The sequence below is a fragment of the Mustelus asterias genome, chromosome X (genome assembly GCF_964213995.1).
Source record: "Mustelus asterias chromosome X, sMusAst1.hap1.1, whole genome shotgun sequence".
NCBI classification, from domain to species: Eukaryota; Metazoa; Chordata; class Chondrichthyes; order Carcharhiniformes; family Triakidae; genus Mustelus; species Mustelus asterias.
Genome location: NC_135834.1, coordinates 33853 through 60992, shown reverse-complemented (window position 1 = coordinate 60992; position 27140 = coordinate 33853). Strand labels below are relative to the sequence as shown.

General features: G+C 51.4%; 1 protein-coding gene across 1 annotated transcript; it reads left to right on the top strand.

Moving 5' to 3' along the window:
• On the top strand, positions 1-25424 carry LOC144482016 (zinc transporter ZIP10-like). The gene is made up of 10 exons (XM_078201274.1): positions 1-520; positions 3739-3928; positions 6509-6683; positions 8335-8504; positions 11717-11869; positions 15793-15898; positions 18144-18461; positions 19228-19308; positions 20085-20275; positions 25053-25424. The coding sequence occupies exons 1-10, from the start codon at positions 183-185 to the stop codon at positions 25200-25202; spliced, it is 1872 nt and encodes a 623-aa protein (XP_078057400.1). The 5' UTR covers positions 1-182; the 3' UTR covers positions 25203-25424.
• Positions 25425-27140: the final 1716 nt, after the last annotated feature.

Here is a 27140-nt window from a genome sequence, read left to right as displayed (position 1 = left end):
AGTGCAGGCTCTGGGCTGTTTTTCTCACCGGGTGGCTGGTTGTCTGGACGGTTCACGGTCATTACGGCAAAGTCCGCAGACGAGCCCCTGAAGGTGGAGCCAGGCCTGACCACGGGCAGGACCAACTGCCCGAAGCAGATTCCGACCACGTCCTCACGGGCAAGGCCCCGGGCAGGAACAAGATGGCCTCCCGCGACGCTCTGACGGAGCAGCGGTACTACCTGCTGCGGCTCTTCCGGCATTACGGTGAGAACGGGAAGCTGTCCTTCGACGGACTGCACAAGCTGCTCACCAACCTGGGCCTGGGCGAGCTGCAGGTGCTGCAGATCGAGCACGATGACCTTGGCCACGACCATGTCTCCCACCTGGACGCCCTGGACCTGCAGGAGAACGGGCATGTCCACACCCACACCACCATGGACCACATCTCCATGCTGAAGAAGGATGGCGAGGCGACCAGCCTAAGGCCCCACCAGCCACATCTCCCCAATGCAAGACCAACCACAGCCTCCATCTTGAGGTAAGTAGAACCAGCCGGTGTCTCGGGGCGGCCAAGGGGCTTATTTTCTTTTCACAAAAGTTTCATACAGTAGACTTTGGATTTTAGCTTCATTCTTACACGGGATGTGGGCACTGGCAACGCAGGCATTTGTGCCATCTCTAATTGCCCTTGAGTTGAGCGACTCAGAGGAGCAGTTGAACCACGTCACTGTGTGTTGGAGGGTCTGGAGTGTGGGCCAGACTGGGTAACGACGGCAGATTTCCTTCCCTGAATGGACGTCAGTGACCGGACGGGTTTTTCTGACAGTCGGTAATAGTTTCACCGTTACCGAGGCTCGCTTTTATTCATCGGATTTAAATGCCACCAGCTGCCGTGGGGAGATTTGAAACCCCGGATATTAGCCTGTGGCACTACCACCAACTCCGTCAGAATGTTCCAGAACATTCTGTTAAGAACAGGTTCAAAAGGATTTTCCCTTCCAATTCTCTGGTGTCATCCCACAAATGACCGGGTCTGTTGAACTTGTCCTGGTGCGTTTGGGATTGGATATGAGGCGTCAGTGGGAATCGGAGCAGCTGTCCAACCTCCGGCTCAAAAGGTCGTAGGTTCAAGCCCCCACTCCAGAGTTGAAAAGAAAATCCAGGCCAACACTACGAGGGTCAGCGCTGAGGGAGGGTCAGTGCTGAGGGTGCGCCGCACTGTGGGGAGGGTCAGTGCTGAGGGAGCGCCGCACTGTGGGAGGGTCAGTGCTGAGGGAGCGTCGCACTGTGGGAGGGTCAGTGCTGAGGGAGCGTCGCACTGTGGGAGGGTCAGTACTGAGGGAGCGCCGCACTGTGGGAGGGTCAGTGCTGAGGGAGCGCCGCACTGTGGGAGGGTCAGCGCTGAGGGAGCGCCGCACTGTGGGAGGGTCAGCGCTGAGGGAGCGCCGCACTGTGGGAGGGTCAGTGCTGAGGGAGCGCCGCACTGTGGGAGGGTCAGTGCTGAGGGAGCACCGCACTGTGGGAGGGTCAGTGCTGAGAGAGCGCCGCACTGTGGGAGGGTCAGTGCTGAGGGAGTGCCGCACTGTGAGTCAGTGCTGAGGGAGTGCCGCACTGTGGGAGGGTCAGTGCTGAGGGAGCGCCGCACTGTGGGAGGGTCAGTGCTGAGGGAGTGCCGCACTGTGCGAGGGTCAGTGCTGAGGGAGTGCCGCACTGTGGGAGGGTCAGTGCTGAGGGAGCGCCGCACTATGGGTCAGTGTTGAGGGAGTGCCACACTGTGGGAGGGTCAGTGCTGAGGGAGTGCCGCACTGTGGGAGGGTCAGTGCTGAGGGAGCGCCGCACTGTGGGAGGGTCAGTGCTGAGGGAGCGCCGCACTGTGGGAGGGTCAGTGCTGAGGGAGCGCTGCACTGTGGGTCAGCGCTGAGGGAGCGCATCATTGTGGGGGGGTCAGTGCTGTGGGAGCGCCGCACTGTGGGAGGGTCAGTGCTAAGGGAGTGCCGCATTGTGGGAGGGTCAGTGCTGAGGGAGCGCCGCACTGTGGGAGGGTCAGTGCTGAGGGAGCGCCGCTCTGTGGGAGGGTCAGTGCTGAGGGAGCGCCGCACTGTGGGAGGGTCAGTGCTGAGGGAACGCCACACTGTGGGAGGGTCAGTGCTGAGGGAGCGCCGCACTGTGGGAGGGTCAGTGCTGAGGGAGCGCCGCACTGTGGTTGCTATTCCAGTGAAGAGCTATCCTGGGACATCAGGACCATCATTACTGAAAGCAGACACTGAATATGGTCATTATGATGTGGAGATGCCGGCGTTGGACTGGGGTAAGCACAGTAAGAAGTCTCACAACACCAGGTTAAAGTCCAACAGGTTAATTTGTTAGCACGAGCTTTCGGAGCCCCAAGCCCCTTCATCAGGTGAGTGAGGACTCGTGTTCACAAACAGGGCATATAAAGACACACTCAATTTACAAGATAATGGTTGGAATGCGAGTCTTTATAGGTAATCAAGTCTTAAAGGTACAGACAATGTGAGTGGAGAGAGGGTTAAGCACAGGTTAAAGAGATGTGTATTGTCTCCAGACAGGACAGTTAGAGAGATTTTGCAAGCCCAGGCAAGTCGTGGGGGTTACAGATAGTGTGACATGAACCCAAGATCCCGGTTTAGGCCGTCCTCATGTGTGCGGAACTTGGCTATCAGTCTCTGCTCAGCAACTCTGCGTTGTCGTGTGTCGTGAAGGCCTCCTTGGAAGGCAATTGGAAGGAAACACATAGAGTGTTCCCTTCCAATCGGGGAACACTTTAGCAGTCACGGGCATTCAGCCTCTGATCTTCGGGTAAGCATTCTCCAAGGCGGCCTTCACGACACACGACAACGCAGAATCACTGAGCAGAAACTGATAGCCAAGCTCCGCACACATGAATACGGCCTCAACCGGGATCTTGGGTTCATGTCACACTATCTGTAACCCCCACGACTTGTCTGGGCTTGCAAAATCTCACTAACTGTCCTGGCTGGAGACAATACACATCTCTTTAACCTGTGCTTAACCCTCTCTCCACTCACATTGTCTGTACCTGTAAAGACTTGATTACCTGTAAAGACTCGCATTCCAACCATTATCTTGTAAATTGAGTTTGTGTCTTTATATGCCCTGTTTGTGAACACAACTCCCACTCACCTGAAGAAGGGGCAGCGCTCCGAAAGCTAGTGCTGCCAAATAAACCTGTTGGACTTTAACCTGGTGCTGTGAGACTTCTTACTATGGTCATTATGACAGTGCTGTCTGTGGGATCCTGCTGTGCGCAAAGTGACTGCTGCGTTTCCTACATGACAACAGTGAGCACCTTTCCAGAAAGTACTTCTGTGGCTGTGAGAAGCTTCAGTCTGTCCCGAGGTCATGAAAACTGCAAAATGCAAAGCTGCTCTTCCTTTCTCTAACCTGTCAGCTGCCAGGCTGATACAATAAACCATTCTGCTTCTGATAAGCATCCTCGTATTACAGGGTACAGGTTTATGAATACCGCCTGCGTTGTATTACGTCACCTCGAGATGCCCATTCTCCTGGAGAGACCCTGGACTGTTCCACCAAGGTGACGCTCTGAGCGGCGCTTTCTGTCTGCGCTCGCCCCAAAACCGGAAAATCCTGCCCGAGGTCAACGAACCTCCACATGATCCGGGCCCCCCTCCCATGCCCGCTCCGATTCCCGCGGCGGGCGGCACGGGAAAACTCCCCTCTCTGTTTCACTCTGATCGAACCTTTCGTCTGCAGGTCCCCGAAACACAATGCGCCAGGAGACCCGAAAGCAGGAGGCCGAGGAGGGGAGAGACTTCAGCGGCGCAGCGCGGCCGGACAGCACGGCCAATCGCCCAAAGGCTTGCATCACGTGGCCAAACTCCACAGCAACGGTGCTGAGGACAAACTGCTCAATCATTCAAAATACAACCACCTGCATGAAAACGTGAGTCGTCAGGAGACCAAGAGCTTTTTGACTTTTAAATTCTTACAGTTCGGAGTGTAAATAAGGACAGGGAGGTGCGGGCTGTCAATTCGAATGATCCTTTCATGGGACGTGGGCACTGCTGGCAAGGCAGCGTCTGTGAGTGTCTCGCTCGGTTATGTTAGAGGACAGTTAAGTGTCAGCCACATTGCAGGGTGTCTGGAGTCTTCAAGTCGTTCAGAGCAGAAAAGGCTGCTCGAATCTACACTAAGAATAACTACCACTAAAGTGGCGCTAATCCCATTTTCCTGCACTTGTCCCATATCCGTGAATGCTGTGATCATAGGAGGCCATTTGGCCCATCGAGTCTACACCGACCACAATCCCAAATCCCACCCAGGCCCTATCCCCGTAACCCCACATATTTCCTGCCAATCCCCCGACCCTAGGGTTAATTTAGCATGGCCAATCCATCTAACCCGCACATCTTTGGACTGTGGGAGGAAACCCACGCAGACATGGGGAGAATGTGCAAACTCCACACAGCCTGTCACCCAAGCCGGGAATTGAACCCGGGTCCCTGGCGCTGAGAGACAGCAGTGCTAACCCACTGTGCCACCGTACCGCCCCAAACTTGATATTTCAAGTGCTCATCCAAATATTTTTTAAAGGTTGTAAGGATTCTGGCCGCCACTACCTTCCCAGGCAGCACATTTTCTAAAACCCCTCTGAATCTCCTGCCCCTCACCCTAAAACTATGCCCCCTCGTGAGTGACCCCTCAACCAAGGGAACAGCTGCTCCCTATTCACCCTGTCCATACCCCTCATAATCTTATACACCTCTATCTCATCCCCCCCCGGCCTTCCCTGCTCTAGAGAAAACAATCCAAGCCTACCCAGTCTCTCCTTATAGTTCAAATGCTCCATCCCAGGCAACGTCCTGGTGAACCTCCCCTGTACCCCCTCTAGTGCAATCACAAGTAGGTCAGACCAGGTAAGGACAGCAGATCTATTAGTGATTTATTTATGACGGCTGCTAGTTTTTTAATTCCAGATTTATAAATTGAATTTAAATTCCACCTGCTACCAAGGCAGGATTTGAACCCATGCTCCCAGGACCTCTGGATTGTTAGTCCAGTAACAATACCACTGCACCACCACGGTGTTGGAAGGCAATGGCCACTAGACTATTGATCCAGAAACTCAGCTAATCTTCTGGGGACCCGGGTTCGAATCCCGCCATGGTAGAATTTGAATTCAATAAAAAATACCTGGAATTAAGAAACTACTGATGATCATGAAACCATTGTCGGAAAAACCCATCTGGTTCACTAATGTCCTTTATGGATGGAAATCTGCTGTCCTTACCCGGTCTGGCCGACATGTGACTTCAGAGCCACAGCGATGTGGTTGCCTCCCAGCTGGTTTTGCAGAGTGACTATTTGAAGTTATTTCCACGCAACGTTACTGTTGTCAATAGAATCTAAGCCAGTCTCAAACCAAGACACAGAGCTTTTCTTTACTGGGAGAGTTGATTAACTTTGTTCCATTGGCCCATCGAGTCTGCTCCACCATTCAATCAGGGGCGGCACGGTGGCACAGTGGGCTAGCGCTGCTGCCTCACAGCGCCAGGGACCCGGGTTCGATTCCCGGCTTGGGTCACTGTCTGTGCAGAGTCTGCACGTTCTCCCCGTGTCTGCGTGGGTTTCCTCCGGGTGCTCCGGTTTCCTCCCACAGTCTGAAAGACGTGCTGGTTAGGGCACATTGGCCGTGCTAAATTCTCCCTCAGTGTACCCGAACAGGCGCCAGAGTGTGGGCGACTAGGGGATTTTCACAGTAACTTCATTGTGGTGTTAATGTAAGCCTACTTGTGACACTAATGAATAAACTAATGCTCCAGCTGTGCCCAGTGTCCCAGCTCTCTGCTAGTTATCCTATTCTGGGCAAATCAGTAAAACTAAATGAGCAAATAAAGGGACATGTCCTATTTATATGTGCTCAATGGTCTTAATTAAACAATACCCTTTAACTGTGTATCCTTACAATATAATTAACATAGTATTAACAACAGTCAGTCTCAAGTTTTTTTTACACACATCAAATGAAGAAACTCTGAAATTATTACAAAGTATTATTCATAGAACCCTACAGTGCAGAAGGAGGCCACTCGGCCCATCGAGTCTGCTCCGACCACAATCCCACCCAGGCCCCATTCCTGTAACCCCACACATTTACCCTAGCTAATCCCCCGACACTAGGGTCAATTTAGCACAGCCAAAACACCTAACCTGCACATCTTTGGACTGTGGGAGGAAACCGGAGCACCCGGAGGAAACCCACGCAGACACGGGGAGAATGTGCAAACTCCACACAGACAGTGACCCGAGGCTGGAGTTGAACCCGGGTCCCTGTGAGGCAGCAGCGCTAACCCACCGTGCCGCCCTATTATTGCTGTGTGGTAGACCAAAGCTCCAGAACAGAAAAGTGTGCAGGGGAAAAGTTATCTGCTTAAATGAAGGAAATTAAATGTGACGATGGACGTGTACCTGAGGATGTTCTGAGTGGGATACTGATGGTGATTCATTGTTTTACCATTGACAGTGCCTGAATGTCACCCAGCTGCTGGTTAACTTTGGCATGGATAACATGGATGAGATCACCCCAAAGCAGTTCACTTATATCTGCCCAGCCCTGCTGTACCAGATTGACAGCCGGGTTTGCATCCAGCACCATGACTGGCTGGACATTGAGCAGCAAGACACAGTTTCTAAAGCAGGTGAGCGCCCTGTGTGGTTGTTAATCCCGGCTATTGTCCCTTTTCTCCATGCCTCTTGTACCATCCTGAACAGTAAGACGGGCGAGATACCAGCTTCTGCCAATTGGATTGTGATTATATCTGGTTAAACTCCGTTTAGTGAGGTTGCGTAATAATCTTTCGCACTCGTGATAAACCGCACATTTATGGCTTCTGCCTATCTCTTCCCAGTAAAGCCTTAACACAAAAGATTACCTGTGCTTTGATTGATTACTAATGCCTGCTGTCCCCTGTAATCTCACCGGATGGATAGTCCGAACTTTGCAAGGACCGCTCAGTGACGACACAGGAAGCAGGAGTGGGCCACTCGAGGCCTCGAATCTGCTCCACCGTTCAATAATATTACATGTCAGCCTTACTAATAAATAAACTTTAATATCATACCTGTCCACTCCCCATATCCTCCAGTTCCCCTCATATTGAAAAGACCCATTAGTCTCAGAATAGACACTGGACGATGGAGCATCAACAACCCCTCCCAGGTAAAGAATTCCTAAGATCCACAAACCCTCCGAGCGAAGAGATTCCTCCTCCACTCCGTCCAAAATGGCCGACGCCTCATCCCGAGACTGATCGCCCGCCCCCCCACCCCCACCCCCAACCTCCACCGCACTCCCAGCTCCAGAGCCTCCAGCCAGCAAGGTGGGGGGCAAATGGCTTCCCACCATTTCTCTCTCAATGCTCACAATCCCGTGAGCTCTCCTGGAACGTGTGTGAGGTGAGTGCAGAATTGGGTGTTATCCCAATGGCCAAACAGCCGACTGAAATTCACTGGGCTAGACTTCAAAATGTCCCGTCAATCAGCTAAACCACCCCCCCTTCCTCCCTCTATCAACATCCTGGGGGGTTACCATTGACCAGGAACTGAACTGGGATCCAGCCATATAAATACTGTGGCTCCCAGAGCAGGTCAGAGGCTGGGAATCCTGTGGAGAGTAACTCACCTCCTGACTCCCTCCCCCCTCTATCCACCAAAGCCTGTCCGCCATCTACAAGGACACAAGTCAGGAGTGCGATGGAATACTCTCCACTCGCCTGGATGAGTGCGGCTCCCACAACACTCGAGAAGCTCCACACCAATGGGACAAAGTAGCCCCCTCCCCTCCCCGCTCGATCGACACGCTAACCACCCCCCCCCCCACACCTTTGACATTCACTCCCTCCACCACCGATGCACAGAGGCAGCTGTGCGCACCAACTACTGGATGCACCGCAGCGACTCGCCGAGGCTCCTTTGACAGCACCTTCCAAACCGCCACCTCCACCACCTAGAAGGACAGTGGGGGGTGAGGGGGGCAGCAGCAGACACATGGGGAACACCACCACCTGCAAGTTTCGAGCCCCCCCCCCACACACACACACGGGGACTGCGGTGGGTTTAAGGCGGCTCACCCACCACCTTCTGGAGAGGGCGATTAGGGGTGGAGAATAAATGGTGGACCCTGCCAGCGACGCCCCACAATGAAGGAAATAAAACCTCGCTGTGTGAATTATCAGGATTTCCCACGACGTTATCCAGGTTAGGAATGGCAGTTGTGTGGAGGGGTTTCAGGCTGGGTCTTGTCTCTGAAATGTACTGCCTCCCTTCACTGCTGTTTCTTCTTCCTTCCAGTGTGGGCCTGTGGTTTCGTTGCCATCACCCTGATCAGTCTGACCTCACTCATGGCCGTGGCAATCATCCCCCTCCTCAGCCATTCCTTTTCCAAGATCTTCCTCACCTTCCTGGTGGCACTCGCGATTGGCACTTTGTCTGCAGATGCCCTGCTTCACCTGCTCCCTCACGTAAGTACAGCGGGTGCGCCCATCTCCACCCAGCCCACGGCGCGTGCCCCTCACCCACCCCCACCTTCAGCTGCCAGAGGAGATTACCCAGGAACAGGAGGAGGCCATTCAGCCCCTTGCCCCTCCTCAAGCCTGTTACACAGGAACAGGAAGAGGCCATTCAGTCCACTCCTCAAGCCTCTTTGGGCGGCACGGTAGCACAGTGGGTTAGCACTGCTGCTTCACAGCTCCAGAGACCTGGGTTCGATTCCCGGCTCGGGTCATTGTCTGTGTGGAGTTTGCACATTCTCCTCGTGTCTGCGTGGGTTTCCTCCGGGTGCTCCGGTTTCCTCCCACAGTCCAAAGATGTGCGGGTCAGGTTGATTGGCCATGCTAAAATTGCTCTTAGTATCCTGAGATGTGTAGGTTAGAGGGATTAGTGAGTGGATATGGGGATAAGGCCTGGGTGGGATTGTGGTCGGTGCAGACTCGATGGGCCGAATGGCCTCTTTCTGTACTGTAGGGTTTCTATGATTCTGTGACCATTCAGCCCCATCACTCCTCGAGCCTGTCACACAGGAACAGGAGGAGGCCATTCAGCCCCTCCTCGAGCCTGTCACACAAGTTGTAAGTTTTCAGGGGGCAGTTTCTGATTTTCCAGTCCCACTCTGACTTTAATTCTCCATCAACCCCTGCACTTTGGCCTCTTGTTGGCAGCTCAGTCAAATGGTGCTGGGCAGCGGCTGGAAGCATGCCCTCTGACCCCCCCCTGCCCTTTACTGGGGAACGTGGCACAGTCCACAGACTAAAGAAGTACCAAATCTGAGTATCATCCTTTAAAATCGATAGAAACTTTGTAACTGCGCAAGAGCTGACACTGAGACACACAAACACATTCGAACATGTGAGCCGGGGCAAGAGGCCACTCTGCCCCTTCAGCCCTGCTGCCCCATTCATAGATCATAGATACCCTACAGTGCAGAAGGAGGCCATTCGGCCCATCGAGTCTGCACCGACCACAATCCCACCCAGGCCCTATCCTCATATCCCTACACATTTACCCACTAATTCCTCTAATCTACACATCTCAGGACACTAAGGGGCAATTTTAGCATGGCCAATCAACCTAACCCGCACATCTTTGGACTGTGGGAGGAAACCAGAGCACCCGGAGGAAACCCACGCAGACACGAGGAGAATGTGCAAACTCCACACAGACAGTGACCCAAGCCGGGAATCGAACCCAGGTCCCTGGAGCTGTGAAGCAGCAGTGCTAACCACTGTGCTATCGTGCCACTCTATAAGATCATTGGCTGATCTAATTGTGACCTCGACCTCTCCCTCCTGCTGACCCCCCGGTAACCTTTCACCCCTCCCTCACTAATAGAACAAAGAAAAAAGAAAATTACAGCACAGGAACAGGCCCTTCGGCCCTCCAAGCCTGCACCGACCATGCTGCCCGACTTAACTAAAACCCCCTACCCTTCCGGGGACCATATCCCTCTATTCCCATCCTATTCATGGACTTGTCAAGACGCCCCTTAAAACTCACTATTGTATCCGCTTCCACTACCTCCCCCGGCAAGAGCACCCACTACCCTCTGTGTAAAATATCTAGAATCTAGAATCTCTCCACCTGCGCCTTAAACAAAGACTCTGCTCCCACTGCCTTCTGAGGGAGAGAGTTCCAGAGTTCCCATCTCCCTCCCTCCCAGAGAAAACATTTCTCCCCGTCTCCGTCTGAAATGGGCCGGCCCCTTATTTTGAAACAGTGACCGCCCCCTCCCCCGCCCGGTTCTAGACTCTCGCACATGAGGAAATATCCTCTCCACACCCACCCTGTCAAGGAACGCCCTCTCAGGATCTGAAAGGTTTGGATCGAGTTGCCCCTCACCCTTCTAAAAACTCCAGCGGATACAAGTCTAACCTGTCCAAACCTTCTCCTCAGCAGACAACACGCCCATTCCCAGGGATTAATCTGCTAAAATGATACCAGCTATAATGCAACATCTGCCTTTGGTTAGCATGAGGAGCGTTGGGGGGGGGGGTGGTGGGGGGAAGGGCGGCGTGGGCGCGGGGGGGGGGGAACGGCGGTGTGGGAAGTGGGGTGGTGGGGGTGCCTTAACCTTAATATGAACATAGAGTCATTGAGGTTTACAGCATGGAAACAGGCCCTTCGGCCCAACTTGTCCATGCCACCCTTTTTTTAACCCCCTAAGCTAGTCTCAATTGCCTGCGTTTGGCCCATCTCCCTCTCTACCCGTCGTACCCATGTAACTGTAAATGCTTTTTAAAAGACAAAATTGTACCCGCCTCTACTACTGCCTCTGGCAGCTCGTTCCAGACACTCACCACCCTCTGTGTGAAAAAATTGCCCCTCTGAACCCTTTTGTATCTCTCCCCTCTCACCTTAAACCGATGCCCTCTAGTTTTAGACTCCCCTACCTTTGGGAAAAGATGTTAACTATCTAGCTGATCTGTGCCCCTCATTATTTTATAGACCTCTATAAGATCACCCCTCAGCCTCCTACGCTCCAGAGAAAAAAGTCCCAGTCTATCCAGCCTCTCCTTATAACTCAAACCATCAAGTCCTGGTAGCATCCTAGTAAATCTCCTCCGCGCTCTTTCTAGTTTAATAATATTCTTTCTATAATAGGGTGACCATAGTCATAGAGGTTTACAGCATGGAAACAGGCTCTTTGACCCAACTTGTCCATGCTGACCAGTTTTTACCACTAAGCTAGTCCCAATTGCCCGCGTTTGGCCCATATCCCCCTATACCCATCTTACCCATGTATCATAGAATCATAGAATCCCAACAGTGCAGAAGGAGGCCATTTGGCCCATCGAGTTGGCACCAACCACAATCCCAACCAGGCCTTACCCCCACAATCTCATACATTTACCCTAGCTAGTCCTCCCGACACTAAGGGGCAATTTAGCAGGGCCAATCCACCTAACCTGCACATCTTTGGAGTGTGGGAGGAAACCGGAACACCCGGAGGAAACCCACGCAGACATGGGGAGAACGTGTAAACTCCACACAGACAGTGACCCAAGCCGGGAATCGAACCCGGGTCCCTGGCGCTGTGAGGCAGCAGTGCTAATCACTGTGCCACCATGCCGCCCCTGTAACTGTCTAAATGTTTTTTAAAAGACAATATTGTACCTGCCTCGACTACTCTTACCTCTGAATGCAAACTGGATTGTAAACTGCGTCTCTCCTGATTTAGTCCCAGAGTGATCCCGATCACAGACACAAGACCGCGGAGAACGCAGCCATGAGGGACTCTATCTGGAAGGGTCTGTCCGCCCTGGGAGGCATCTACCTGCTCCTCCTGATTGAGAGTACCCTGGTTTTGTTCCGGAACCACAGCGAACGCAGGGTGAGTGCTGAAATAATGAGGGGCTGCGGTCAAGAATGCTTCTTCGCAAGCATGTGTTTCAGGAGAAAGGTTTCGCCATGGGGTGCAGATAAACAGCAACAAAAAAAAATCAAAGTACGCTCATCATATTAGTGCAAGGTTTCAATTCTTGCTGTCCCTGAGACACAGACTTGGGAAGGTTCTAGATTCAAAGAACAAAGAACAAAGAACAATACAGCACAGGAACAGGCCCTTCGGCCCTCCAAGCCCGCGCCGCTCCCCGGTCCAGGATTGAATCCTGAATCCAGGATCCCCGCCCAATTTTCCAGCCTATCTACATCCTAATATCCTATCCACCGAGCTGTCCCTCACAGCTACGATGCTTTGTTCATCACAACCTATTAACTTACCCCCACCCCCCCATTCCAGACCATGTGATCTCCAGGGAGAGGCGAAAACCCAGAGTGAAAAACCCCAGGGCCAATATGGGGAAAAAAAATCTGGGAAATTCCTCTCCGACCCCCTGAGGCGATCGAAACGAGTCCAGGAGATCACAATGGCCCTGATCGGAAAATGCTTCCCAACCCTAGTCATTTCCACTTCCACGAACACCATATGAATTCTCTGCCCCCGAGACAGGTTCCCAACTATCCGCAGTCTCGCTCTGTACTGGCACCAGCAAGATGATCATAGAATGAAGCCATGAAACGAGAAACAAGGAACAATTCAGTGCACCCTTGTTAGCTTTAATCATGTGGAAACTGCGGACGGGTCAAAGTGCCCTGGGGTTGTGCTGGGGGCTCGAGGGCGGGGGAAGTTAGCCAGAGCTTCAGTGACTCTTCTCCACTGGAAAGTGTGTGCAGATGTTATGTGAGGTGAGGAGCGGCACGGTGGCACAGTGGTTAGCACTGCTGCCTCGCAGTGCCAGGGAGCCGGGTTCCATTCCCATCTTTTTTTTCATTCGTTCATGGGACATGGGCGTCGCTGGCTGGGCCAGCATTTATTGCCCATCCCTCGTTGCCCTTGGAGAGCAGTTTTGAGTCAACCACATTGCTGTGGCTCTGGAGTCACATGTAGGCCAGACCAGGTAAGGACGGCAGATTTCCTTCCCTAAAGGGACATTAGTGAACCAGATGGGTTTTTCCAACAATTGACAATGGTTTCATGGTCATCAATTCTGGATATTTTTTCTTGAATTCAAATTTCACCATCTGCTGTGGGCGCGATTCAAACCCGGGTCTCCCAGAACGTTAGCTGAATTTCTGGATTAATACTCTTAGCGATAATATCACTAGGCCATCGCCTCCCTTGGGTGACTGTCTGAGCTGAGTCTGCACGTTCTCCCCGTGTCTGCGTGGGTTTCCTCTGGGGCTTGTGGGCACAGTGGGTTAGCACAGCTGCCTCCCAGTGCCAGGGACCCAGGTTCAATTCCCGGCTTGGGTCACTGTCTGTGCGGAGTCTGCACGTTCTCCCCGTGTCTGCGTGGGTTTCCTCCGGGTGCTCCGGTTTCCTCCCACACTCCAAACAATGTGTTGATTCAGTGGACTGGCCATGCTAAATTGCCCCTTAGTGTTGGGGGGATTAGCTAGGGTAAATATGTGGGGTTACGGGGAGAGGGCCTGGGTGGGATTGTTGGTGCAAGCTTGATGGGCCAAATGGCCTCCTTCTGCACTATAGGGATTCTATGATTCAATGAGGACTGGCCTTCAATGTGGTGCCTACCATGGCGGAGTATCTTGCCAACGTTTGGTCTCTGGGTAAGGTGGAGAAGATTCACTGGGAGCTTTGGAACTACAGGTGGCCTGGTGAGCAGAAAATGCCCATGCTCCATGGAGGCCTCCTCTCATGATAACGTATTGGGAGGGAGATGGGAAGCTTGCTAGTCCTTTTCTTGCTGGAATTTTCCCTGCTGACGGTGGTGGGAGGTCGGGGGGGAGTGGTGGGTGTGGGGACGGGGGGAGTTGGGCAGGGTGGAGCAATTGCAAGAGAAAGCTAGCTCAAAATATAAAGACAGATAGTATGGAAGGGAGGGAGGAACTCAGGAAGGTATAGGCCAGTTAGCCTAACATGTGTCACAGGGAAAATGTTCAAAGTTATTATTAAAGATGTTATGTGCACTTAGAAAAATTCAAGGCAACAGGGAGAGTCAACATGGTTTTGTGAAAGGGAAATCGTGTTTAACCAATTTATTGGAATTCTTTGAAGGAGTCTGAGCTGTGCTGTGGATAAAGGGTGGATGTACTGTACTTAGATTTCCCAAAGGCATTTGATAAGGTGTCACATCAAAGGTTATTGCATAAAATAAAAGCTCATGGTGCAGGGGGTAACATATTGGCGAGAATTGAAGATTGGTTAGCTAATAGGAAACAGAGAGTAGGCATAAATGGGTCTTTTTCTGGCTGGCAGAATGTGACAAGTGGTGTGTCACAGGGATCAGTGCTGGGACCTCAACGTTTTACAATTTATATAAATAACAATTTATATCAATGTCTTGGATGAAGGGACTGAAGGGATGGTTGTTAAATTTGCTGAAAGTGCAAAGATAGGTGAGTAAGTAAATTGTGAAGAGGACACAAGGAGGCTACAAAGGGATATAAATAGGTTAAGTGAGTGGGCAAGGATCTGGCAAAGGGAGAATAATGAGGGCAAATGTGAAATTGCTCATTTTGGCAGGAAGAATAAAAAAGAAGCTTATTATCGAAATGGTGAGAGATTGCAGAGGGATCTGGGTGTCCTGGTGCATGAATCACAAAAGGCTGGTATACAGGTACAGCGAGTAATTAGGAAAGCTAATGGAACTTTATTATTTATCGTGAGGGGAGTTGATTACAAAGGTCGAGAGGTTATACTTCAGTCATACGTTGGTGCGGCCACATCTGGAGTACGGGGTGTTGGTGAGGCCACATCTGGAGTACGGGGTTTTGGTGAGGCCACATCTGGAGTACGGGGTTTTGGTGAGGCCACATCTGGAGTACGGGGTTTTGGTGAGGCCACATCTGGAGTACGGGGTGTTGGTGAGACCACATCTGGAGTAGTGGGGTATTGGTGAGGCCACATCTGGAGTACGGGGTTTTGGTGAGGCCACATCTGGAGTACGGGGTTTTGGTGAGGCCACATCTGGAGTACGGGGTTTTGGTGAGGCCACATCTGGAGTACGGGGTGTTGGTGAGACCACATCTGGAGTAGTGGGGTATTGGTGAGGCCACATCTGGAGTACGGGGTTTTGGTGAGGCCACATCTGGAGTACGGGGTGTTGGTGAGACCACATCTGGAATAGTGTGTACAGTATCGGTCTCCTTATTGAAGGAAGGGTGTCCGTGTGTTGGAAGCGGTTGGGAGAAGGTTTCCCAGACTAATCCCTGGGAACGGGCGGCTTGTCTGCTGAGGAGAAGCTTTGGACAGGTTAGGCTTGTATCCGCTGGAGCTTTTAGAAGAGTGAGGGGGCGACTCGATCCAAACCTTTCAGATCCTGAGGGGGGTCAGGGGCGGGGGGGAGGTTGTCTTGACATGGTGGGTGTGGAGAGGATGTCTCCACTTTTGGGAGAATCTAGAACCGGGCCCGGGGGGGGGTGGGTCGCTGTTTAAAAATACGGGTGGACCCATTTCAGACGGAGACGGGAAGAAATGTTTTCCCTGGGAGGGAGGGTGCTGAGTGTCTGGAACTCTCTTCCTCAGAAGGCGGTGGAGAGATTCTAGATTAGCGAGGTGGGGGGTGTGAAAGGTTATGGGGGGTCGCCGGGAAGGTGGGGTCGAGGTCACCATCGGATCAGCCAATGATCTTATAGAATGGGGCTGCAGGGGCGGAATGGCCTCCTGTTCCAGATGTGTGTGTGACTGGGCAGCTGGATGGAATGGATTTCAGCTGGGGAGAAGTGGTATTCAGACATAGGCAGACAACTAGTTTTCTTCCCATCTCTTATCAGCGGGATCTTCCTGTTTTCCAGCCCACAGACAGACATCAGCAACACCTTTACAGGGCGAGGGGCACGGTCTGTGCCCAGGTGGACGACACAGAGAACCTTGAACTTTGCCATTTAAGGCCTGAGCAAGGTAACAGGATTGGCAAAGTGTGTGAGTGTGTGAGTGTGAGCATGAGTGTGTGTGTGAGAGCGTGTGTGTGAGCGTGAGTTTGTGAGCGTGAGTGTGTGTGTGTGAGCGTGTGTGTGAGCGTGAGTTTGTGAGCGTGAGTGTGTGTGTGTGAGCGTGTGTGTGAGCGTGAGTTTGTGAGTGTGTGAGCGTGAGTGAGTGTGAGCGTGAGTGTGTGAGCGTGAGTGTGTGTGTGTGTGAGCGTGAGTGTGAGCGTGTGTGTGTGAGCGTGAGTGTGTGTGTGAGCGTGAGTGTTTGTGTGTGAGTGTGAGCGTGTGTGTGTGAGCGTGTGTGTGTGTGAGCGTGAGTGTGTGAGCGTGAGTGTGTGTGTGTGTGAGCGTGAGTGTGAGCGTGTGTGTGAGTGTGTGAGTGTGAGCATGAGTGTGTGAGCGTGAGTCTGTGTGAGCGTGAGTGTGTGTGTGAGCGTGAGCGTGAGTGTGTGTGAGTGTGTGTGAGCGTGAGTGTGTGTGTGACAGCGTGAGTGTGTGTGTGTGAGAGTGGGTGTGTGTGACAGCGTGAGTGTGTGTGTGACAGCGTGAGTGTGTGTGTGAGTGTGTGTGAGCGTGAGTGTGAGAGTGCGTGTGTGACAGCGAGTGTGTGTGTGAGTGTGTGTGTGTGACAGCGTGAGTGTGTGTGTGTGACAGCGTGAGTGTGTGTGTGTGTGCGTGAGTGTGTGTGTGTGAGTGTGTGTGAGCGTGAGTGTGTGTGAGCGTGAGTGTGTGAGCGTGTGTGAGCATGAGTGTGTGAGCGTGAGCATGAGTGTGTGTGAGCATGAGTGTGTGTGAGCGTGAGTGTGAGCGTGTGTGTGAGCGTGAGTGTGTGTGTGTGTGTGTGTGTGAGCGTGAGCGTGTGTGTGAGCGTGAGTGTGAGCCTGAGTGTAAGCGTGAGTGTGTGTGTATATGTGTGTGTGACAGCGTGTGTGTGTGTGTGTATATGTGTGTGTGACAGCGTGAGTGTGTGTATATGTGTGTGTGACAGCATGTGTGTGTGTATATGTGTGTGTGACAGCGTGAGTGTGTGTGTGTGTGTATATGTGTGTGTGACAGCGTGAGTGTGTGTGTGTGTATATGTGTGTGTGACAGCATGAGTGTGTGTGTGTAGATGTGTGTGTGACAGCGTGAGTGTGTGTGTGTATATGTGTGTGTGACAGCGTGAGTGTGTGTCTGTGTATATGTGTGTGTGACAGCGTGAGTGTGTGTGTGTGAGCGTGAGTATGTGTATGCACGTGTATGTGTGTGAAGATTTCACGTTGTCCCTGTGTTTGTGTGGGTTTCCTCCGGGTGCTCCAGTTTCCTCCCACAGTCTGAATGACATGCTGGTTAGATGGATTGGCCATGCTAAATTGTCCCTTAGTGTCCAAAGATATGTAGGTTAGGGTGGATTGGCCATGCTAAATTGTCCCTTAGTGACCAAAGATGTGCAGGTTAGGGTGGATTGGCCATGCTAAATTGTCTCTTAGTGTCCAAAGATGTGCAGGTTAGGGTGGATTGGCCATGCTAAATTGTCCCTTAGTGACCAAAGATGTGCAGGTTAGGGTGGATTGGCCATGCTAAATTGTCCCTTAGTGTCCAAAGATGTGTAGGTTAGGGTGGATTGGCCATGCTAAATTGTCCCTTAGTGTCCAAAGATGTGTAGGTTAGGGTGGATTGGCCATGCTAAATTGTCCCTTAGTGTCCAAAGATGTGTAGGTTAGGGTGGATTGGCCATGCTAAATTGTCCCTTAGTGTCCAAAGATGTGTAGGTTAGGGTGGATTGGCCATGCTAAATTGTCCCTTAGTGACCAAAGATGTGCAGGTTAGGGTGGATTGGCCGTTCTAAATTGTCCCTTAGTGTCCAAAGATGTGCAGGTTAGGGTGGATTGGCCATGCTAAATTGTCCCTTAGTGTCCAAAGATGTGTAGGTTAGGGGGATTGGCCATGCTAAATTGTCCCTTAGTGTCCAAAGATGTCCAAGTTAGGGGGATTAGTGGGATACCTGCATCGTGTTTTGGGGATAGGGCAGGGGTTGGGCCTGGCTAAGATGCTCTGTCAGATATTCAGTGCAGACTGGATGGGCCGAATGGCCTCCTTCTGCACTGTAGGGATTTATGATTTTATGCACTGACACAGTGGGCCGATGGGCCTCTTTCTGTGCTGTAAAACTCCATGATTCTGTGACTGTGACTCTATCTTTGTCGCCATTACCATTCTTATCTGGGCCCTTGCTTTAGGTTCAGGGGCTCACACTCACGGCGAGGATGAGTGGGAAATCACAGGTCACGGCCCTGAACTGGATCAGCCGGAGGCTGCAATGGCATCTCAGGCACCCTGCAATCAACCAGCGACTGACGAGGGAGGAAAGAGAAGCGGCTCTGGCTCCAGGGAGCGGCACCCGGTGGAGGAGAGTTACTCCCATTCCCACTCCCACTCCCATTCGCACGCACATTCCCACGCAGTGGAAGATGTAAAGAATGCTGGGATTGCCGATATCGCCTGGATGGTCATTGTGGGTGATGGCATGCACAACTTCACCGATGGCCTAGCAATCGGTAAGCGGGTTTGCGTTGGACACTCGTGACTGGTGAGGGCTGAGAGTTTCTGTTTCATCGCCGCTCAGTCAGAGCCATGTCCCCGAGCGCAGGGGCGGCAGGAGCGGGAACATTGACATTTCTATAGCCCCCTTTTTAACCACCTCAAGGCGTCACAAAGCGTCTCGCAGCCACTGAAGCCCCTCTGAAGTGCGATCACTTTTGCAACGTGGGAAAGGCAGCAGCTAGTTCCTGCACAGCAAGATCCCACTAAAAGCACTGAGATAAATGAGCAGCTGATCTGTTACGGTGATGTTTTTTGCGGGATAGATATTGGCGCCCGGCTGGGACTTGCCAAAGCAGTGACTGCCCTGTTATTGCAATGCATCATAACCTGGGCAAGGCAAGGTGCCAATCGCTCACACGGGATGGGTAAACACACTGTGGGTTCCTTTATTCAGGCAATGAGAACACTCCAGGCATAAAGTTTGATGCGTCAGAGCTTTGACCTTTTGGGGTAACATATAATCTAAATCGACAAATGGAGGGACAAATTAAAGGACTGACCACAGTCTGGACTGACCCACACACACACAGGACTGACCCCCACACACACACACACAGGACTGACCCACACACACAGGGCTGACCCACACACACAGGGCTGCCCTCGGTCTGGGCTGCCCTCGGTCTGGGCTGCCCTCGGTCTGGGCTGCCCTCGGACTGGGCTGCCCGCCAGGGCTGCAGGTCTTGACAATGTCACTTATATTGACTCTCTCACCAACAGGAGCTGCCTTTTCGACGGGGATCTCTGGGGGATTAAGCACTTCCATCGCTGTGTTCTGTCACGAGATACCCCATGAACTTGGTAAGTATGGCAGTGTGAGAATTTATAGAATTATTTGTCTCCTCTGTCTGTGCCTCTCCCTCTGTCTCTCTCTCTGTCTCTGTCTCTCTCTCTGTCTCTGTCTCTCTCTCTGTCTCTCTGTCTCTCTCGCTCTGTCTCTCTCCCTCTGTCTCCCTCTGTCTCCCTCTCTCTCTCTGGCTCTCTGGCTCTCTCTCTCTGTCTCCCTGTCTCTCTCTCTCTCTCTCTCTCTCCCTCTTTCTCTCTGTCTTTCCCTCTCTCTCTGTGTCTCTCTCCCTTTCTCTCCCTCCCTCTTTGTGTCTCTCCCTCTCTCTCTCTTTCTCTCTCTCTCTCTGTCTCTGTCTCCCTCTCTCTCTCTCTCCTTGACCCCCCCCTCGCTCCTGACACTCAGAATGACATAATTTCTACAGCACAGAAGGAGGCCATTCGGCCCGTGGCGTCTTGGCTGGCTCTCTGACTGAGCAATTCCCATGTTCCTACTCCCCCCTCCGTCCCATTCCTCCACCCACCACCCAGCTCCTTCACCCTTCACAGACCAACCCTCCCTCCCTGCCTCTCGAACGCCTCGACCAAACTGCCTCCTCCTCACTCTTGGGCAGCTAGTTCCTCCACCCCTGCACTGTGGGAGGAAGCTTCTTCTCACATCACTCCTGCCTCTATCGCTCCAGATCCGAGTGGCCTCTCCTTCGGGAAGGGGTCAAGGGGGAAGAGTTTCCCCCCCCTCCCTCAGGGCTACGCTCACACCTCCAGTGACCTCCCCCCCTCTCTCTGACTTCCAGGTGACTTTGCGATGGTGTTGCAGGCGGGGATGAGGTTCAAACAGGCCGTAATCTTCAACCTGGTGTCCACTCTCATCAGTTACCTGGGCATGGCAGTAGGCACCTCCATTGGGCAGTACACCCACAGTATGACCAGCTGGATCTTCGCCGGAACCTCCGGAATGTTCCTCTACGTTGCTCTTGTTGACATGGTGAGTGAGCGGTTGGGTGGTTGAGTCTGAGTGTCTGGAACGAGCTGCCAGAGGCAGTAGTAGAGGCGGGTACAATTTTGTCTTTTAAAAAGCGTTTAGACAGTTACATGGGTACGATGGGTATAGAGGGATATGGGGCAAACGCGGGCAATTGGGACTAGCTTAATGGTAAAAACTGGACAGCATGGACAAGTTGGGCCTGCTGCAAACCTCTATGACTCCTCATGGTCAACAATGCCACCAATCCTCGTGTCGTAGAATCATACAATCCCTCCAGTGCAGAAGGAGGCCATTCGGCCCATCGAGTCTGCACCGACCACAATCCCGCCCGGGCCCGATCCCCGTAACCCCACATATTTACCCTGCTAATCCCCCTGACACTAAGGGTCACTTTACCATGGCCAATCCACCTAACCCGCACATCTTTGGACTGTGGGAGGAAACCGGAGCACCCGGAGGAAACCCCACGCTGACACGGGGAGAACGTGCAGACTCCACACAGACAGTGACCCAAACCGGGAATCGAACCCGGGTCGCTGGCACTGTGAGGCAGCAGTGCTAACCCACTGTGCCACCGTACTGCCCTGCAAACCTACCGATTTATACCTTCCACATTCACATCCAAAGTGCTGAACATGTGATCTGATTTATTATTGTCACATATTGGGATACAGCGAAAAGTATTGTTTCTTGCGCGCTATACAGACAAAGCATACCGTTCATAGAGAAGGAAAGGAGAGAGTGCAGAATGTAATGTTACAGTCACAGCTAGGGTGTAGAGAAAGATCAACTTAATATTTGATTTATTATTGTCACATGTATTGGGATACGGTGTAAAGTATTGTTTCTTGTAGTCCAGAAGTCAGTGAGGGTGGTGAGGTATTGGGGAAGGTATCAGGGTCAAGGGTGGGTACCGGTAGACAGGAAGGTGGGCTGAAGTGTGCCTACTTCAATGCAAGGAGCATCCGGAATAAGGTAGATGAACTTGGGGCGTGGATTGGTACTTGGGACTACGATGTTGTGGCCATTACGGAGACGTGGATAGAACAAGGACAGGATTGGTTGTAGGACGTTCCGGGGTATAGATGTTTCACTAAGTGTAGGGAAGCTGGTAAAAGAGGTGGAGGAGTGGCATTGTTAATCAAGGATAGTTTAACGGCTGCGGAAAGGCACTTCGAGGGGGATCTGCACACTGAGGTAATATGGGCTGAGGTTAGAAATAGGAAAGGAGCGGTCACGTTGTTAGGAGTTTACTATAGGCCCCCAAATAGTAATAGAGATGTGGAGGAAGAAATTGCTAAGCAGATTATGGATATGTGTGGGGATCACAGGGTAGTTGTCATGGGGGACTTTAACTTTCCAAATATTGATTGGAACCTTTGTAGGTCAAATAGTTTGGATGGGGCAGTTTTTGTGCAGTGTGTGCAGGAGGGTTTCCTGACACAATATGTGGATAGGCCGACAAGAGGTGAGGCCACATTGGATTTGGTACTGGGAAATGAACCAGGCCAAGTGTTAGATTTGGTTGTGGGAGAGCACTTTGGAGATAGTGACCACAATTCGGTGTCTTTTGTTATTGCAATGGAGAGGGATAGGGCCGTACGGCAGGGCAAGGTTTACAATTGGGGGAGAGGTAATTATGATGCGATTAGGCAAGAATTAGGGGGCATAAGTTGGGAACAGAAACTGTCAAGGAAAGGAACTAATGAAAAGTGGAACTTTTTCAAGGAACAAATACTGTGTGTCCTTGATGGGTATGTCCCTGTCAGGCAGGGAGGAAATGGCCGAGTGAGGGAACCATGGTTCACGAAAGAGGTGGAATGTCTTGTGAAAAGGAAGAGGGAAGCTTATGTAGGGATGAGGAAACAAGGTTCAGATGGCTCGATTGAGGGTTACAAGTTAGCAAGGAATGAACTGAAAAAGGGGCTTAGGAGAGCTAGGAGGGGACACGAGAAGTCCTTGGCGGGTCGGATCAAGGAAAACCCCAAGGCTTTTTACTCTTATGTGAGGAATAAAAGAATGACCAGGGTGAGGTTAGGGCCGGTCAAGGACAGTAGTGGGAACTTGTGTATGGAGTCAGTAGAGATAGGCGAGGTGATGAATGAATACTTTTCTTCAGTGTTCACCAAGGAGAGGGGCCATGTTTTTGAGGAAGAGAAGGTGTTACAGGCTAATAGGCTTGAGGAAATAGATGTTCGGAGGGAGGATGTCCTGGCAGTTTTGAATAAACTGAAGGTCGATAAGTCCCCTGGGCCTGATGAAATGTATCCTAGGATTCTTTGGGAGGCAAGGGATGAGATTGCAGAGCCTTTGGCTTTGATCTTTGGGTCCTCGCTGTCCACGGGGATGGTGCCAGAGGACTGGAGAATGGCGAATGTTGTTCCTCTGTTTAAGAAAGGGAATAGAAATGACCCTGGTAATTATAGACCGGTTAGTCTTACTTCGGTGGTTGGTAAATTGATGGAAAAGGTCCTTGGAAATGGGATTTACGACCATTTAGAAAGATGCGGATTAATCCGGGATAGTCAGCACGGATTCGTGAAGGGCAAGTCGTGCCTCACAAATTTGATAGAATTTTTTGAGGAGGTAACTAAGTGTGTTGATGAAGGTAGGGCAGTTGATGTCATATACATGGATTTTAGTAAGGCGTTTGATAAGGTCCCCTATGGTCGGCTTATGATGAAAGTGAGGAGGTGTGGGATAGAGGGAACGTTGGCCGATTGGATAGGTAACTGGCTATCTAATAGAAATGATGTGGAGATGCCGGCGTTGGACTGGGGTAAACACAGTAAGAAGTTTAACAACACCAGGTTAAAGTCCAACAGGTTTATTTGGTAGCAAAAGCCACACAAGCTTTCGGAGCTCTAAGCCCCTTCTTCAGGTGAGGAAGAAGGGGCTTAGAGCTTCGAAAGCTTGTGTGGCTTTTGCTACCAAATAAACCTGTTGGACTTTAACCTGGTGTTGTTAAACTTCTTACAATCTAATAGAAGACAGAGGGTGGTGGTGGATGGAAAATTTTCGGACTGGAAACCGGTTACCAGCAGAGTGCCACAGGGATCAGTGCTTGGTCCTCTGCTCTTTGTGATTTTTATTAATGACTTAGAGGAGGGGGCTGAAGGGTGGATCAGTAAATTTGCTGATGACACCAAGATTGGTGGAGTAGTGGATGAGGTGGAGGGCTGTTGTAGGCTGCAAAGAGACATAGATAGGATGCAAAGCTGGGCTGAAAAATGGCAAATGGAGTTTAACCCTGATAAATGTGAGGTGATTCATTTTGGTAGGACTAATTTAAATGTGGATTACAGGGTCAAAGGTAGGGTTCTGAAGACTGTGGAGGAACAGAGAGATCTTGGGGTTCATATCCACAGATCTCTAAAGGTTGCCACTCAAGTGGATAGAGCTGTGAAGAAGGCCTATAGTGTGTTAGCTTTTATTAACAGGGGGTTGGAGTTTAAGAGCCGTGGGGTTATGCTGCAACTGTACAGGACCTTGGTGAGACCATATTTGGAATATTGTGTGCAGTTCTGGTCACTTCACTATAAGAAGGATGTGGAAGCGCTGGAAAGAGTGCAGAGGAGACTTACCAGGATGCTGCCTGGTTTGGAGGGTAGGTCTTATGAGGAAAGGTTGAGGGAGCTAGGGCTGTTCTCTCTGGAGCGGAGGAGGCTGAGGGGAGACTTAATAGAGGTTTATAAAATGATGAAGGGGATAGATAGAGTGAACGTTCAAAGACTATTTCCTCGGGTGGATGGAGCTATTACAAGGGGGCATAACTATAGGGTTCGTGGTGGGAGATACAGGAAGGATATCAGAGGTAGGTTCTTTACACAGAGAGTGGTTGGGGTGTGGAATGGACTGCCTGCAGTGATAGTGGAGTCAGACACTTTAGGAACATTTAAGCGGCTATTGGATAGGCACATGGAGCACACCAGGATGATAGGGAGTGGGATAGCTTGATCTTGGTTTCAGATAAAGCTCGGCACAACATCGTGGGCCGAAGGGCCTGTTCTGTGCTGTACTGTTCTATGTTCTATGTTCTTGCACGCTAGACCCGGGTCCAAAGATAAAGTTTGTTAAAGTTTATTTATTAGTGTCACAAGTAGGCTGACATTTACACTGCAATGAAGTTATTGTGAAATTTCCCTAGTCGCCACACTCCGACTACTGTTCGGGCCAATGCACCCCAACCAGCACGTCTTTCAGAGTGTGGGAGGAAACCGGAGCACCCGGAGGAAACCCAGACAGACACGGGGAGAACGTACATACTCCACATAGACAGTGACGCAAGCTGGAATGTGCGGGTTAGGTTGATTGGCCATGCTAAATTGCCTCTTAGTGTCAGTGGGAATAGCAGGGAAATACGTGGGATTATGGTTGGTGCAGGCTCGATGGGCCGAATAGCCTCCTTCTGCACTGCAGGGATTCTGTGATAAGTTCCTCAACTCCCTTCTCCCACCTTTTCCCCGTCACCTTTGATCCCCTTACTAATCAGGAACAGTCTCCCTCTGTTCCTGAGTAACAGACTGGAGAGAGAGGGGCTGAATGGCCTCCTCCTGTTCCTGTGTAACAGGCTGGAGGAGGAGGGGCTGAATGGCCTCCTCCTGTTCCTGTGTAACAGGCTGGAGAGAGAGGGGCTGAATGGCCTCCTCCTGTTCCTGTGTAACAGGCTGGATGAGGATGGGGGCTGAATGGCCTCCTCCTGTTCCTAATGTGATAATTACAGGGACCCTGTGTGACTGACGCCTGCTGAGATAACCTTGTCCTCTCGTCCTTCCAGCTCCCGGAAATGTTACATGGCCAGTCGGATAAAAGGAAGGGACAGCTCGGCCATTACGCTGCTGAAAACTTGGGGTTCGTGCTGGGTGTTGGAAGCATGCTGTGTATCGCACTGTTTGAGCACCAGATTAAGATCCACATCAGTTTATAAATGTTTAAACTGGACAGGAGCAGGGTGGGGTATACCTCCAGTCTTTATATACACCCTCATCACACTGATCTCAAATAACAGCAACCGAGTGTGAAATCAAACACTCCTCACATTGTCACATTTACTCTGATATATCCGAAACCCCTCACTGTAACACTCTGATACACCCCACACCCCTCACTGTAACACTCTGATATACCCCACACCCCTCACTGTAACACTCTGATACACCCCACACCCCTCACTGTAACACTCTGATATACCCCACACCCCTCACTGTAACACTCTGATATACCCCACACCCCTCACTGTAACACTCTGATACACCCCACACCCCTCACTGTAACACTCTGATATACCCCACACCCCTCACTGTAACACTCTGATATACCCCACACCCCTCACTGTAACACTCTGATACACCCCACACCCCTCACTGTAACACTCTGATATACTCCACACCCCTCACTGTAACACTCTGATATATCCCACACTCCTCACTGTAACACACTGATATACCCCACACCCCTCACTGTAACACTCTGATATAACCCACACCCCTCACTGTAACACTCTGATATACCCCACACCCCTCACTGTAACACTCTGATATACCCCGCACCCCTCACTGTAACACTGATATATCCCACACCCCTCACTGTAACACTCTGATATACCCCACACCCCCTCACTGTAACACTCTGAAATACCCCACACCCCTCACTGTAACACTCTGATATACCCCACACCCCTCACTGTAACACTCTGATATACCCCACACCCCCTCACTGTAACACTCTGATATACCCCACACCCCTCACTGTAACACTCTGATACACCCCATACCCCTCACTGTAACACTCTGATATATCCCACACCCCTCACTGTAACACACTGATATACCGCACACCCCTCACTGTAACACTCTGATATATCCCACACCCCTCACTGTAACACACTGATATACCGCACACTCCTCACTGTAACACTCTGATATACCTCACACCCCTCACTGTAACACTCTGATATACCCCACACCCCTCACTGTAACACTCTGATATACCCCACACCCCTCACTGTAACACTCTGATACACCCCACACCCCTCACTGTAACACTCTGATATATCCCACACCCCTCATTGTAACACTCTGATATACCCCACACCCCTCACTGTAACACTCTGATATACCCCACACCCCTCACTGTAACACTCTGATATACCCCACACCCCTCACTGTAACACTCTGATATACCCCACACCCCTCACTGTAACACTCTGATATACCCCACACCCCTCACTGTAACACTCTGATACACCCCACACCCCTCACTGTAACACTCTGATATACTCCACACCCCTCACTGTAACACTCTGATATATCCCACACTCCTCACTGTAACACACTGATATACCCCACACCCCTCACTGTAACACTCTGATATAACCCACACCCCTCACTGTAACACTCTGATATACCCCACACCCCTCACTGTAACACTCTGATATACCCCACACCCCTCACTGTAACACTCTGATATATCCCACACCCCTCACTGTAACACTCTGATATACCCCACACCCCTCACTGTAACACTCTGATATATCCCACACCCCTCACTGTAACACTCTGATATACCACACACCCCCTCACTGTAACACTCTGATATACCCCACACCCCTCACTGTAACACTCTGATATACCCCACACCCCTCACTGTAACACTCTGATATACCCCACACCACTGACTGCCATTTATTTTCCAGCTCCCACCTGAATTGGATCTACCAAAATGCATCACCTCGCATTTGTCTGGATTAAATTCCATCTGCCATTTCTCCGCCCAATTTTCCAGCCTATCGATATCCTGCTGTCTTCACTGACAATCGTCATCACTATCCGCACTCCACACTTCTTAGAATCATCCGCACACTTGC

Bases quoted from the DNA above. Each gene is read 5' to 3' on its own strand.
- LOC144482016 (XM_078201274.1), top strand. From the start codon at position 183: ATGGCCTCCCGCGACGCTCTGACGGAGCAGCGGTACTACCTGCTGCGG. The intron at 521-3,738 runs GTAAGTAGAACC...TTTCGTCTGCAG, and splicing joins ACCACAGCCTCCATCTTGAG to GTCCCCGAAACACAATGCGC. The intron at 6,684-8,334 runs GTGAGCGCCCTG...TCTTCCTTCCAG, and splicing joins AGACACAGTTTCTAAAGCAG to TGTGGGCCTGTGGTTTCGTT.